The sequence below is a fragment of the Cynocephalus volans genome, chromosome 11, assembly GCF_027409185.1.
Source record: "Cynocephalus volans isolate mCynVol1 chromosome 11, mCynVol1.pri, whole genome shotgun sequence".
Taxonomy (NCBI): Eukaryota; Metazoa; Chordata; class Mammalia; order Dermoptera; family Cynocephalidae; genus Cynocephalus; species Cynocephalus volans.
In genome coordinates this window covers 36,055,682-36,072,276 of record NC_084470.1, presented here as the reverse complement: position 1 = coordinate 36,072,276, position 16,595 = coordinate 36,055,682, and the positions used below count along the sequence as shown (strand labels likewise).

At 40.5% G+C, this 16,595-nt stretch overlaps 1 protein-coding gene across 1 annotated transcript in view; it reads right to left on the bottom strand.

The window, feature by feature from the left end:
- The window catches only part of UBE2E2 (ubiquitin conjugating enzyme E2 E2), a 361,055-nt gene that overhangs the window by 81,371 nt on the left and 263,089 nt on the right, over nucleotides 1-16,595 (bottom strand). The window contains exon 4 of the mRNA XM_063114307.1: nucleotides 113-245. Within this exon, the coding sequence (XP_062970377.1) occupies nucleotides 113-245 (133 nt within the window). The remainder of the gene's footprint in view (nucleotides 1-112; nucleotides 246-16,595) is intronic.

Sequence of the window (16,595 nt, the reverse complement as noted above, 5' to 3'; positions counted from 1 at the left end):
GCTAACAGAATAGACATGCATTCCTAGAGAGATATATATTCAAAAATATGTATATGTATATACACATATAAGAATACATATTACTAAAAATGGATGAATATTTCATACTGACCTTTGGGGGTTTAAACGGATAGTCTGGTGAAAAGGTAATGTCAAGAAAGAACACCCCTCCTTCATAGACAGATCCTGGGGGTCCCAATATAGTTGACCTCCATTCATAAATGTTGTCTCCTTTGGGTCCAGCACTGAAATAAGACATACAAATGAAATGTGCTTAGAAATTACATAAAGCCTGGAATTAAAAAAAATGTATCTATGGTTATGATAAATTGAGCAATCCCATAAAAACACAACAAAGTTAATAGGTTAATTCTATATTATGATTCCTATGTCAATATCATTATTGTATTAATAAAATATTTTGATATTACTTACTAAAACAGAACCAAGAAAATTCTGTTTCACCATTCAAAATCCTAAGCCTATAGAACAAAAGATTTGAAGGACCATGGGTCAGAGGTAGGAGCACAAATGTTTAATAAAGCTTAAATTATCTGTGAAGTCCTGAAAAGAGTGACATAGCCCTAGAGTCAAAGAGACAAAATTTTAAAGCTAGAATGGCTGCTGGAGAACAACTAATCTAATTCCTTATCTAACAAATAATGTTCCTGAAGATCAGTAAACGTCCATCATTCAGAAGACTCAGCTCAAGTATCATATCTCATCTACATCTTCTTCCTATTTCCCCACCTAAAGGATTTCCTGACCCCTTACCCCCATCCAATACATCATGAACAGTGTGGTTTGCAGATGCTAAGATTTATCACTTTGTTTTATAACTGTTCTGTGACAGTTACTTCTTCTGTCCTTCCTTAGAAGTTCCATGTTCTATGTCAAATAGATTTTGATTTGTCCTTAATACATAGTAAGTAAATGTTTGTTGGATGATGAATTAATAGCAAAGCAAGTGAAGAAGCCATATGGCTACTAGCAGGAAACATATGTTTCTGAGTGTCAGAAAAATTCACTAAGGAATATAAAGCCCTCATGAGTCAATTGAATTGCATCAGTTTTCTCAGGTGAACAGAGGGAAAAATGAGATAGAATTCAGCTTTATAGTGTTCTTTTTACTTTATTAAGCTATTACCTACATCATAGCTAGAAATTCTCCTCACACCCTATAGCAAGGTAAGCAACCCTACTAAGGTGCTTGGGAAAGATTTTAGTGCCAAAGACTTAGCTTCTTTTCCTCCTTATTTTGAAATTGGTTTATATCTATAAAAAATTCACTGTTGAGCAGCATATCAAAAGAGCATCCTAACCAAGCTGTCATTATTCCAGGAATGCAAGCATGGCTTAATAATAAAAAATTAATGTAACTCACCTAACAGAATAAAGTAGGAGAAAATAATAATCTCAATAGGTGCAGAAAAAGGACTCAGTGGGCTTTAATAGCTATTCATGATTAAAAAACAAAACAAAACAAAAAACTCTTAGCAAAACTGGAATAGAAGGAAACGTCCTAAACCTGATAAAGGACATCCACCAAAACCCTCACAGCAACTACTGTATTCAGTGGTAAAATATTAAAAGTACTCCCTTTAAATTGAGGAAGAAGACATGGATGCTTTCTCTCCATTTCTAATCAGTACTGTGCTAGAGATCATATTCACCAAAGTAAGAAAAATACAAGAAAAATAAAATGTATATGGATTGGGATAAAAGAAATAAAACTATTAGTATTTGCAGTATTTATGCTCACAGGAAAAAAAAACCCCAAATCTATATACAGTTTATTAAGCTTAATAAAAGAGTGTAGCAAAGTGGCTGGATATAAGATCGATATCCAATACTTCATCTCAATACATCAACAAAATTAGAAATGTATTTTAAAATAAGTTACAACAGTATTAAAAATATAAGGAACCTATGAATAAGTTTCATGAAAGATACATAAGATCTTTATGGAGAAAATTATAAAATTTATTGAAGTATAGTCAAGAGAATTAAATAAATGAGAGATATCAAGTTTATGGGTAGGGTGACCCACTATCCTACAGATGTCAATTTTCCCCAAATTGATCCATCACAATTCCAATGAAATGTCCAACATTTTTTTTTAAATGAAAAAAGTTGATTCTAAAGTTTGTCTGGAGTCTTAAAGAAACTCCTCAAACACATATAAAAACCTGGTATATGTCAGAACTGATGGGGCTAGGAAAACAGTTTTTGTATTTGGAAAATAGGAAAATTGGATTTTTACCCTCAAAAAATATATAAAGCTCTGTTACAGACAAGATTAAACACTTAAACGCAAAGTAAAAATTTTAGAGTTTCACTGAAGAGAATGATAGAGCAAGCCACAAACTGAAAAAAGATATTTCAATCATATAAAACTGACCAAATTCTAGTGTCCAGAATATACAAGTTCCTAAGAATCAATAAGAAAAAGACTAACAATCCATTAGAAAAGACATGAATAAACATTTCCACAAAGAAACATGAATGGCCAGTAATCATATGAGAAATGCTCAATCTCATCAAAACCAGGGAAATGAATTCTAAAATTGCAATTAATATTGTTTTACAAAAGATATAGGCAAAAAATGAATGCCTGACAAAAACAAGTGTTGAAGAAGATGTGGAAAAACCATAACTCCTATACACCGCTGATGAATGTATTTGATCACTTTGGGTAAGAATGTGGGCTTATTAAGTTGAATGTACTCTTATATTACAAATAGCAATTGTACTCCTAGGTATAATCTCCAGAGAAATGTTAACACAGATGTACCTGAAGATATGTACAAGAATGTTTGTGGAAGCACTATTTGTAACAGCAAAATTGGAAACAACACAAATGTCCATTCACAGAAAAATGAATAAATTTACCCAAAGGAATAATATACGGCAATGAAAATACATAGATTAACATGAATGAATCTTGAAAATATATCGAATAAACAAAAAAGCAAGTCCTAAAAGAACATATACAGTATGATACTATTTCTACAAAGTTTAAAAGCAAGCATATAAGAAAATATATTGTTAACAGACACATAAATATGGGGTAAGGCAAGAAAATGAATAAGAAAGATGTTCAGAAGACTGGTTTCATGGGTAGGGAGCAAAGGTTGGAGGAGCAGCACATAGGAGCTTCAGTGGTTCTGGGTTGTTCTGCGTCTCGGTGTGTGTGGTAGATTCAGGTGTTACTTGTTTTATTACTAGGTTTCATAACCTACTTATGTGTTAGATATGTCCTTATATATACATCAAATTTCTATATTAAGAAAAAGTATGTCAAAAGTCTATGAAAATGTTATGTAAGAAAAGCAAGTTGCAGCATATGTATGGTGTGATCCTACTGTATAAATTAAAAACAGAACCTATTGCATAAATACTTTACATTGCTTATGGATACATATCAATGTCAAAGTCTTTGAAGAAATGGACTGGAAAGATATACCTAAACCCATGGCAGTGGCTGTACAAGGAACAAGGGGTGAGGTGGAGTGAGGAGATGGGAGGAAATAGATCTAGAGATGGTAAATGAAGCAGAGTTCACTTTTACTTATAGTTTTTAATTTATTTTATTTAAAGAAAAGATGAAGTAATTTTTTAAAGGGCAGAAATACATTGAGAAGCAGTTGTCGGTATGAGGGACCAGAGTACAGCATTCGTGCTCCATCTTCCCCCTTGCCTACCTCTCCTGAAGTTAGCAATGAGGCACAGATAGTATATTCAGCACAGATGACAGTAAAGCTTTGGCAACAACAGCCTCTTGTTGCCAAACAAGCTCACTCACTCAGGTGAATAATACACATGGTTATGCCCTAAGCTATAATTAGACCAAATATGAATAGATAAGTTTATCAGAAGGAAGAGCTTAAAAGTAGAGTAAATTATAGGTTTATAGTTACAACACTACTTCAAGGTAGATGAAAGAATTTAGTTAAAAAAAAAAATACACACGGCAGAGTACACAGCTATAAAACAATGTGCACAACACATTACCCAAATATGAAGATATAATTTGTCTGAGTCACTTCAAGAAATTTTAAGATGATTTTCCAAAAAGGGTAACCACAGTTAGTTTTAAAAAAATAGGCTAAATAATGAGTCATCAAATAGTACTGTCAAGGAAGGGACTCAGAAGTAGAAGACCAGAAATATCTCACTAAGGAGGGCAACGTCTATAGATAAACTCAATTTGTGACCATTCCAAGGTATACCTGGCTCTCAGTCAGAACTCCAAATTTTATTGGTTCTTGGACTAAAATGACACAGCTAACATTATCACCCTGAGTTGGTTTATGCCATCAAAGTGTGTCTTTTTAAGAAATATTTAGCCAGACTATCTTGAAAACAGATTGGTGTTTTAAAAATGCATATAAAACTACTGTTACTCCACTAATACACAGATTGAGTTTTAGCAATCTGGCCTCCTCTACCATTTTAGAAATGGTATATCTGCATTGCTTGCAACCCAAAAGCTTGGAGCAGTGGTTTTTCAACCATACAGACCTCTGCCCTACTCCCATTTGGATATATCCCAGTTTAGAACCCTCTGTATAAAAGTCCAGAACTATGCTGTATAACATAATAGCCATGTGGTTACTGAGCACTTGAAATGTGGCTAGGGCAAATTGAGATGTGCTATAAATGTGAACTATACACCAAATTTTGAAGACTTAATGCAAAGGAAAGTAAAAGATCTCATTAATAATTTTATTTCAATAATTATTTAATAATACTTATTAATTTAATTCAATAATTATAATAAATAATTACATGTGTAAATGGTAATATTTTGAGATATACTGGGCTAAAATATTAATAGATCTGCAACATAACCAGCGCCACTTTAGACAAGCCCAAGTACAAAATGGCGCAGCCCACTTCCTCCCCTTCCCTCCCCCATTCCCTTTACAAGAAGCCTCCTGAAAAATCAGAAACCCCTTTTGCTTCCACAAGGACACAGTTCTCCACCCTGATCCACATTAGCATAATGACCCTCCTTGATGGTATCACCCAGCTCTTGACGCCAACATACCAACACCTGATGTGTATAAGCTCTACCACCCCGACACCTGATGCTGCCCACCATTTTCAGGGCAGCCCCAGGCTGTCTGCCACTCTGAGCACAGCCTGGCAAATTTCTTTCTTTAATAGAAAGAATCTCAGCTCACTTTCTTTCATTATGGTGCCGAACCCGGGAAGGGTTTTGGCCAATGGTGTGGATGATCCCCTCTCTCTTGGGGTGATCGGCCCTTGGCCGCCCTTCCTGGACCTGCCGGAATCAGATACACTGGGGACTCTCTCTCCTTTTGCCGTTTCAGACCAATGCATCCAACACCGGCCAATTCAGGGTGAGTCAGTGGGTCTGTTCTGCCTACTTCTACAGTTCCCCCGACTACTCTCTCTACAACTCAGGTCTCTATGAAGCCCAGGTACCTGGCCGAGGAAACTCTTCTTGTGGCCCTGCAGCTATTGGAGGACGTTCCTCTAGCTGGCTGGTTGGCTTTTCTCTCGAAAAGACGGTGGGCAACAAAAAGGATGCTCTTTGTTGGTATGCTTCTTCTACCAGGACTGACTGCCCTTTCTCACTCTCTACACAGGATCCTCATGATCGAAACTTCCATGCTCTAATCCCTGGCCAATTTCTCGGCCTCCAGGGAGACATTAAAATTCAAATGCCTCATTACAATGGATCCCAGTGGCCACAAGATGGTACTTAATTTAGACACTCACTGAAATGGCAAAAGCTGTAGAGATTCCTTGTTCAGGCCTTCTCCTGTCTCTGAAAGTGTTCTCTCTGTCAAAACTGTCCTATGTCTCAAATTCTCCTAGCTCATGCTCAACCTCTCCTTCCAGACTCTGATCAATCTTCTGATCCATCAGCCCTCCACATTTCTTTCAATTCCCCACACCTGGCCTCCAGATGCTCATCCTCAGCCCAACTCCTCCCCTTCTCCCCCTTTTATCAGGTAACAACTCCGCCTCAGCTCCAGCTTTTTATAACCCTTCTGTGAAGTGGCTGGGATGGAAGGAATTGTTTGAGTCCATGTACAGGGAGCAGGTCTGGATGGCAGCTCAGGTACATGCTCAAAATAATAGGCAGCCTATGGGAGCAATTGCTGTTCCTTGCACGGACCCAAATTGGAACTACCAGGCTGGCCATGGGGATTGGGATCTCCAGGATAACATGATCACACACCTACTTCACAGCCTCCAAAAGGGTACTCACAAGTCAGTCAATTATGACAAGCTTAGAGAAATCACTCAGAGATCCACTGAAAATCCCAGCGAGTTCCTAACCTGCCTCTCTGAGGCTTTACATGAATACGCACATATAGACCCAAACTCCCCTGAAGGCATGGCCCCCTTACACTCTCATCTCATTACCCAATCAGGGCCTGATATTCGAAAAAACTATAAAAGAGATCAGGCCAAATACCAGCTCCTTGCTAATGCCATCCATGGCTCACATGCTCCAAAGCTGGCTGCCTCAAGGGGCAAGCCACCCGAGAACTGCTTCAAATGTGGTCAACTGGGCCACTCAACATGGACCTGTCATAACCCATCCTCACTACAAATGGCCAGGTTACTGGGGGATTGACTGTGCCACGTGCCAGAGAAGGAGTGACCCAGTTCTCAACCTACAGTCTTTGGCTTCACGGCCATTCCTACCAGAGCTTCTCGGCTTTTCCCAGGATGAGGACTGATGATGCCCAGGGCCCAAGGCCACCACAGAGATCACCATGCATGAGCCCAGGGTAACTCCCCTTGTAGCAGGTAAGCCAATCTCTTTTGTCATCGATACAGGGACCATTTACTCTACCCTTCCTGAATATGTAGGACCAATAACCCCATCCTCTATCACAATAGTAGGGGTCACAGGATCAGAAAACCACCCATGGATCACTCAAACCCTTTCCTGCACCCTACATCACACCCAATTTACATACAAATTCTTAATAATGCCTCAATGCCCAGCCCCCTTACTGGGATGGGACATTCTTTTCAAATTTAAAGCTACTCTTACCCTAAACACTTTAACTCCAGCTACAATACTCCTGTTATAGGCCATACCCAGACCTGGCCCCTGAGGCTTCCACCTTCCCTTCCCCTCCCCCTCAGACAAGGTTAATCCCTAGAATGGGATGTTTCTTCTCCCTCCATTGCTACGCACCATTCCCCTATCCTTGTTAAATTACTGAACCCCTCTTTGTTCCCTAATGTCCCACAGTACCCCATCACTAACAAACACCTAATAGGCTTAAAACCCGTCGTACACAAACTCCTTTCTTCTCGTCTCTCACGGCTCACCCACTTGCCTTTCAATACACCCATCCTTCTGGTTATAAAGCCTAACAGCTCATATACAGGACTAATCCTGACACGTGCTGTTCCCAACAGCTTACTTGGGCAGTACTGCCTTAGGGGTTTCGGGATAGCCCCCACTTTTCCAGCCAGGCCTTAGCTCAAGACTTATCTGAACTTCCTCCAACCTCTAGCACTTTAATACAATATGTGGATGACCTCCTCCTTTGCAGCCCCTCCTGTGAGGATTCACAGGCCCACACTGTTGCTCTCCTTAATTTCCTGGCCTCCAGGGTATGTCGAGTGTCCCCAACAAGGCCCAAATTTCTTCTCCCTCAGTTCAAGAGTCTAATTTCTGAACTCCCTACTCCTACCACAAAGGGTGAAATCCTTTCTTTCTGGGGCTTGCAGGGTATCTGTGCCTGTGGATTCCTAACTTTGGCTGCTAGAAAAACCACTTTATGGGGCAGCCAAAGGGGATCCTGCCATTTCCTTAGATCCCACAAAGCTCATTCATTCTCCCTTCCAGCAATTAAAAGCCGCTTTCCTTGCAGCCCCAGCTCTATCTTTCCCAAGCCTATCTCATTCTTTTATCCTATACATCACCAAAACCCAAAGATTGGCAGTTGGGGTTTGGGGACAAAAGGCAGGAGATGTTTTCTCCCCAGTTGCATACCTCTCTAAACAACTAGACACCACAGCTCGAGGATGGGATGGGGCCTTGTTTACGAGCCTTGGTGGCAGCCACTCTTTTAGCACAAGAAAGCTCTAAACTAACTTTTAAACAACAGTCAAGACCTTCTCAGCCAAAAGGCCAAGTCAATTCTCTCCCTTTCCCGCCTACAACTTATTCACATTACTTTCATTGAAAACTCCCAGTTCTCTTTTAAACCTTGCCCTCCCTTAAAATCCAGCCACTCTCATCCCAAAACACTCACAACCCTTAAAACATAACTGCAGGGAGGCTTTAGACCTCTTTCTGAATCCCTTTCTGCACATCTCCCTGCATCCCATTACACGGTTCATAGATGGGAGTGCAACCTCCACGCCCACCCCCTGGGCAGGTTATGCCATAGTAAATCTAACACAAGCTATTGAGGCTGCACAACTCCCAAAGGAGATTGGGGTTATACATTGCAGAGGACACCAAACCTCCAACGACCCCATAGTCCAGGGAAACCAACTGTCGGATATAACCATAAAACAGGCTGCTCAATCGCCAGGCTCCCACTCTTCCTCTCCTGCTCAGGTCCTTCTCATGGCCCCTATGCCCTTATCCCAATACACACTCCAAGAAATACAACACCTCCAGCAGTTGGAGGCACAGAGAAAGGACAACTGGTATACTCTCTCCAGTCGCTGTGTTTTCCCTACTACACAAGCTGAGCAAATCCTTTTAGATTTCCATAATTCAGTTCATACAAGCTAAGAACTCCTACTATGCCTTCTTCAGCCCTTATATTACTCTCCCCACAGAAGGACATGCTATCTTCTAACATTAGTAAATACCTTTTCAGGTTGGATTGAGGCTTTTCCCTGCACTTCAGAGGCTGCTACAGCAGTAACGCATGCTCTCACCTCAGAAATCATCCCTCATTTTGGCCTACCCATCAGTCACTCAGTCGCCTACAGGCTGCCCCCCGCAAACCCACAGGCCTCAGCCCCCTCGAACTTACATACAGTAGGCCCTTCACTCTCATACCTCTCCCAGCTCATTGCCTTTAGGCCAGTATCTCCCTACTCTTTCACTCATTAGGGATCTTAGGGAACAGGCCAACCTTCTATTACCTCATCCTTTCCTCACCAACCCTCTCAGACTTTAAATTGAGCCTGGGACAACAAGTGTATATCAAAACCCGAATTCCAAAGCCCCTCTCACCATGTTGGGAAGGGCCTTATACAGTACTTCTCACCATCCCCCACGGCAGTAAAAGTACTAAGAAAGGCCCCTTGGTATCACTTATCCTTGGTAAAACTAGCACCTGAGACTTTACCCAAAGAATCTGTTAACACCAAGCCAGAGGGGTCCCTCTGCTCAACCCCCAACCCAACATCTCCTTACACTTCATTCATTTGAGGACCCACAGAACTGAAAATCTCCAGGACCTTCGCTCTTCCCCCAATCCCAGAAGGACGATCTTTTCCCTAGCTATTACCCCCTCTCACTCTCGCAGGCCTACTTCACGTTCCTCGCACAAGAGCTACTATTATACTATCTGTTCTAGTATTTGCTACAGGATTGGCAGCAGCTGTCGCAAAAGAGTGTAACATTATGGGAAGATTTCTCCTGGCACTTCTTTACCTCCTATTGGTAGGATGCTTCTTAACAATATCATTGTGGCAATGTGCCCTTTAAATTCTTTTGGCTCCCTAACCCTTCACATCCTTCCCATGTTTTTCCTCCTATCTCAATGCTGCCCCCCACCTGAAACATGGAGGTTCCAGGTCCGCAGGGATGATGCAGTCCTCAGCGAATCAGCCTGGTCTCCGAGTGACTCATCTGTCTCCCACTTTGAGAGAAACTTTTTGTGGTCACCCCCCTCCCTGTCGATGCAGCCCACAACGTTTCCACAAACATCTCTACACTTTCCTCTAATCTCACCTCAGTGGGCATTGTCAGGGTTGTGCGGGGCCTGCCCACTCTGCCTTACTAACACCAAATGCTACCACTCACTCACCCCCTCCTCATCCATGCCCTAAAAACCGGAATATATTTCCTACGTAAAACTGCATTATCCTGTTGCCTGCCCCCAAAGGGATTTCTTGCATATTCTTTTGGCTTGTCCCTGACATCACCCTCCAGACAGATGGAGAGATGGAGACGGGACTGGGACTAACTTTGGCTCCCCCCTCAGGAAGTTCCCCTGCTCCTGTAGGGCACTAATTGTACCTTTTAATTGGGGCAGGGATCCTTCCTGGAACTGGAACTGGCACAGTGGGCCTTGCTACTGCCTCTCAACTCTATCAAAAACTCTCAGAAGAACTAAGTATAGATAGCATCTCCTCCCTCCAGTGACAGGTCACCTCACTCGGGACAGTCAACAGTCACTTTACAGAACTGTCGGGTTCTTTACATCCTTATAGCCTAGAAGGAAGGCACCTGCCTCTTCTTGGGGGAGGAATGCTGTTATTACATAAATGAGTCTGGGGTGATCCAAAACAGCTTAAACCATTTTACTGAACCTGGCTTATGCCCCTACTAGGACCCCTAACTGTGCCTCATCCTACTTTTTGGCCCCTGTCTCTTCCAGTGTTTCTCTAATTTCTTGCAGGAATGTATGCAGGCTTTCACCAACCAATAGGTCGCTGAATTGTTCCTGCAAGGAGGATATCAGCCTTTCAGAATCAGTGACCCCCCTCCCCCGGAGGAATACAGCCTCCCTACACGAAACCAATACCCCACCACCTAAATCTTTTATTTTTTTTCATATCTTCGCCCATCTCCAGCAGGAAGTAGCTTCAGAAGAACAAGACCTCCACCCTAACCTTTTTCCTATACTTAAAAGGCAGGAACAATAGATCTGCAACATAACCAGCGCCACTTTAGACAAACCGAAGTACAAAAAGGCGCAGCCCACCTCCTCCCCTCCCCTCCACCCTTCCTTTTACAAGAAGCCTCCTGACTTAAACAGAAACCCCTTTTGCTTCCACAAGGACGCAGTTCTCCACCCCGATCCACATTAGCATAATGCCCTCCTTGATGGTATCACCCAGCTCTTGGCACAACATACCAATATAAGCTCTACCACCCCGACACCTGGTGCTGCCCACCATTTTCAGGGCAGCCCCGGCTGCCTGCCACTCTGAGCACAGCCTGGCAAATTTCTTTCTTTAAAAAAGCTTGAATGGTACCTGCCATCTCGGCTCACTTTCTTTCAAATATATTAAAATAAACTTCACTTCTTTTTGCTTCTAAAAATATAGTTACTAGAAAATTTAAAATTACATTATATTTCTATTATATTACTATTCCATAGTACTAGATCAGTGCTGTCCAATAAAACTTCTGCTTATCTTTATTCAACATGGTGGTCACTGAAACTTGTGGACATTAAGCACTTGAAATGTGGTGAGACTATAACCAAAATTTCAATTTCATTTGATTTTAATGAATTTAAGTTTAAATAGCTAATTGACTAGTTGCTACTGTATCACATAGTACAGGTGTAGAGGCTCTGGTAGCCCATATTGACCAAAATGGTTTTTAATATGTCAGAATTATTTGTATCTGTATGAAACAGAAGAATGGGCTTGTATGAGGGTATTTCAAAAAGCCCATGGAAAAATAGAAGTAAAAGATAATATGAATCTTTCAACAAACCTTTTGAAGTACCTTCAGATATACTTTACCTGAATCAAAGAAGAAGCAGATGCTGCATACTGTTTTAAACTTTTAAAGATTGCTTCTCCCTTAAATTGATGGAATAAAAGTGAGTGTCAGAGGACACCTGTAGTATAGAGCAGTGGTAAAGGGCATAAACAGACTCTGGAGTCAGACCTGCTCATCTGAATGTTAGCCCTGCCACCTAAAACTATGACTCTGAATAAATGTGTAATCTTTCTATGTCTTAGTTTCCTCATCTGCAAAATAGGTTTATTATAGCACCAAACTTGTGAAGCAATTGTGAATTTTCAGAAGAACTGTACTCACAGAACTTGGAAAATGGAGCCTGTCAGAGCCCAAATAGTAAAACTCCACAAATTAGGTGCTACTGTGGTTGTCGTGATGTGTTGTGGATGATAAAGACGTTCACAAACACATTAAGAGATTAATTGCCTAGTGAATTTATAAGAAAGGTTTCAGGATCCTAGGATTGTGCATTAAAAAAAAAAATAATCCTGCCACAGAATCTTATGATGTCTATTTAAGTAGGACATAATTGAAAAGCATCAAAACCCATAGCTGCCACTCTCAGAAAATCCAGTTTGTCAATGAATACAATGTTTATTTAACATGGAGATTTTCATTTATGAAGTTATTTAGCAATGTTTTCCCCAATTGCAGTATTTTCACTTTTTTCTTTCTTTCTTTTTTTTTTGCAGCTGGCCAGTATGGGGGATACAAACCCTGACCTTTGGGTTATAAGGCTGTGCTCTAACTGAGCTAACCAGCCAGCCCTCTAATTGCAGTATTTTTAAAATGATGAATTCCCTTAACAATAGTTTTTTATATTCAGATTTTATTACTTAGAGAAGAAAAATAAATAGAGCTAACATTCAGTTACATTTAAAATAAAAATGCAATTAGATAAATCTATTAAAATGCAAATATCAGCAAATTATGAATTGGTTGAATACCCCAGCTTTCTACTAGCATAAATTCTGCTAGATAATCAATGTTATAAACTGTGTTTAGCTTTCCATGCTGCCACCTACAGTGGATGAGCCCCTATGTACAGCTGAAATATTACATACAATAAAAATGATGAAAAACTAGGTGCAGTCTTTATTTAAGATCATAAGATGCTATAAGTGTACTGAATACTTTCAAGGTGCTGTGGTGCAGCTGTGGCTCTACAACCATCAGTTTCTGGCTGTTGGCTGCCTTTTCCCTTAACTCTGACTTTGGGATGGGTAAAGAGGAAGGATGCCTGGGCAATGTTGGGGTTTCGGCTCCACAGGAGTTGGGTATCTCTGATGTGCCAGCACTTATCACTCAACCTTTTTGTGACTCAATTCCTTCATAAGTAAAATAATGGTAACTGAATCAAAAGGTTGTTGGGAAGTTTAATCGTATTACTACAAATAAAGTGCTTAGAACCTTGTTTGAACATAGTAAATGCAGAATAAACATTAGCTACTTCTATTACTAGTCTAAATCTTGATTGTAAGGATTGTAATTTTGATGGCATAACTTGAAGAAGTCAAAGGGGAATAGGCCTTTTAAAATTAGTATTCATAGAACAGGCTAGCTAAAAATAGTTTTAACAGCAATGGATACCTAAACCACGCATTAGAAATTCAAGCATACTACACAGCAAGTGGGAGTTGTTGTCTGTTGAGTCCTATGACCAGTGAGATTCTCTTAGAGTGTGTGTGTGACTGACCAGGTAGGAAGAATTTTGTCTGAAGAACAGGTGTTAGTCCCTGCAGGTCCCAAAGTAAACTCACTGAAGATGCTCTTTAGGGCATGGGACTGTCCTGAAATTGACAGGGATGGGGGTGGTGAGAAGATAGTACAAGGGGATTTTTCATAAGATTTAGCAATCACTACTTATACGTCAGACTCTGTTTAAGTGAATTCATCCCTTCCAGCAGGGAGGCATTTTGTTCACACTTAAATAATATGCTGCACCTACGTCTGAAGTTCCTTTGGAAGTCAGCTGCAGGAATAATGAGCTTCTGGCTTACAACACAATAATGAATGTGTTTCTCTAGTGTCAGACTGGACGGAAAAGGTAGTTCCTACCCCTTAAAAAAAAAAACCATGAAGGCAAGGCCCAAATCAGGTTACAGATAAGGACAGTAGGAAAGGCAGTTGAAGAGAGGAAATGCCATAAAATTGTCTGAATAAAATGAGAAAACACATGTGGGGGTGGGAAATTCAAGGGGGAAAATGTCTTTTGTGTTCTGAAGGCCACAGGCCAAGTTACTTGTTGCAAAATCCAAGAGTGCTTATTGTCTTCTCTTTATTAACTCTGTAGTTTCCCTATAGTGATTCCTGAAAAACTCTCTTCCCCAGGTATTTCTCCAAGAGTCTCCCTCTACTTTAGGGATCTAGTCTATTTGCCTTGTCCTTTTCAATGACCTCTCTTCGATGTCCACTCCCTACCCTCAGCCACCTTTCTTCTCATCTTCCTTCTTATTATCCACTGTTGATAATCACCTACCAAACCCTGATGGCACCTGTAATCTGGTCAGATACCTGAGGGTCATCCCTGACGATGCCTCCTCCTCCTCCTATCCCCAAAGTCCCCCAAATTCTGTTGAATCTCACTTCATAACATCTCTGTAATCTGTCTACTGTCTGAATCAGCTCCCACTTACATTATGGCACCAGCGTCCTCTGTGGTTTCCCTGCCTCCAGTCTTGGATGATGGAATTTGGATGTGTTGTCCCCTCCAAAAATGATATGGAAATCTGATCCCCAATGTGGAAGTGTTGGAAACTGATTGAGTCATGGGGGCGGATTCCCTCATGAATGGATTAATGCTCTCCCTGGGGGAGGGGGGAGTAATGAGTGAGTTCTTGCTCTATTAGATCCCACGAGAGCTTGTTGCTTAAAAAGACCCTGGCACCTTCTCTCTCCCTCTTGCTTCCTCTCTCTTGCTTTCTCTCGCCATGTGATCTGCTTGTACCTGCCAGCTGCCTGCCACTTTCTGCCATGAGCAGAAGCAGTCTGAGGCCCATGCCATATGCAGCTGTCCCAGAATCGTAAGCCAAATAAACTTCTTTCCTTTATAATTACCCAGTCTCAGGTATTTCTGTTATAGCAACACAAAATGGACTAAAACACCTTCCTAAAATCCATTCACTAAGCTGTAGATAGGGCAATCCCCCAAAACTTTTTAAAATGGGATTTTTGCTTCCCTGCTTTTTCTGGCTTCTTAATACCTTCAAGATCAAGCCCAAATTCCTTTGTGGCATACAAGGTCTTTCACAAAGATGTGGTTCTCACTTACATCCCTGGCCTCATCCCTTGCCGCTCCCCTCTTCTCCAACTCTATTCTCCAATCACACTGAAATTACTTGTAAAACGCACGAGGCAGCTTGGCTCTTTCTTGTCTCCTGGCTTTTGGATAAGATGCTCTGTAGGTCTGACCATTCTGTTCGACCTTTAGGTCTTAATTTAGCTGCATCTTGCCTACTCTTAAAGCCTGCATTAGGTTCTCCTTTGGAAGTGGTAACATTTTATGCAAATATAAGCATTATAAAAACATAGGCATGAATGGGACCTTTAACACTAGGGAAGGATTAAATATTAAGAAACAGCATCATGTGGATCACAAAAAAAACCCCCAACCTCTACGCTGATAGTGAAAGGGCATCTCCTATGGCCAAGAGACTGTTGAGAAACAGGCCAGTAGTGCCTGAGAGGACAAATGGAGAATGGTATTTCAAAAACTTTGTAAGTTCCCTATATTTGTATTCAGTAATTTTTTTTTTTTAAATAACCAATGCGTCTTAGAAAGTTAAGGATATAATAGTGTTGAAAGAAAAGATCTATTTTGTACACTAAACTCCAAGCAGAACTGGACTGTTAATCTTTCTCCTCCTTTCTAGTCCTTAAGTGTCTGGTCCTAATTCTCTTCAAGTATTCTAAGAAAAATAATTATTTTATACTCTTGGTCGCTACTGTTACCTACTTTTTAAATACCCTTTATTAACATTATCAACAACTTAGCAGAGAGAAAGAAACAGAAGGAAAAGAGGATTTTAAACAAACAAAAATTACTACTTAATAATCATAGTACTTCCTTCTCTTAGGGAAGGCAGTAGCTAGCAAGACTGCATGCTCCGTGAGTGAACTAGCCTTCCATAAGTCACTGAGAAAGAAACACCCTCTCAGTAAATTCAAGATACCCCTAGCATTCCCTGCTTCTTTTTGAGTTACCTGTGTGTATTTAATTTTCACAATGTGCGATATATTGCAGTGAGTGCACAATAGACAAAATTCCGCAATATAACTGTATGAAGTAGTGAGCAGGGAGAAGGAGAGAAAGTGGGAAGCAGAAAGGGAGATTACAGGGAAAACCTGCATATTCTTCCTATCCTTTTAAGCTACATTTTTATAAGACACATTCACTTGTAAGCACAAAGACAAGCCACAGAGTCAAAACAAAATGAAAACCTTACTTTTTATACATATGGGTTCTTAGAAATAAGGTTATAATTATAAACACTTGGGGAACCATCTAGTTCAACTTTATCATAACACACAAGCAAGCATTAGAACTGGACTGGAAGTCCACTGATTGAAGAATTAGTCATAAAGCCAATCAGAATTACTTAAAATTATGAGTTTGGATCCCCATACCAGCCAGCTGCCAAAACCCAAACAAACGAAAAAAGCAGAATTACTTAAAATTCTGAATTATAGAATTTTTAATCCTTAAATTAGCTGAAAGGACCCTAGAAATGAGTTTACTGAGTAATTCTCAACCTTTTTTTTTTGCCATCCCAATATATCCTCTTCTCCCTGAAGTAAAAATGACCCACTTCAGCAGTGATTCTCAGCATGTATATAGGGGCAGGGGAAAGGAAGGAATAATCAGAAAAAATGAAACTACTCTTCCTTTGCTAAGAATCACTTCTATCCAAAGCCTTCATTT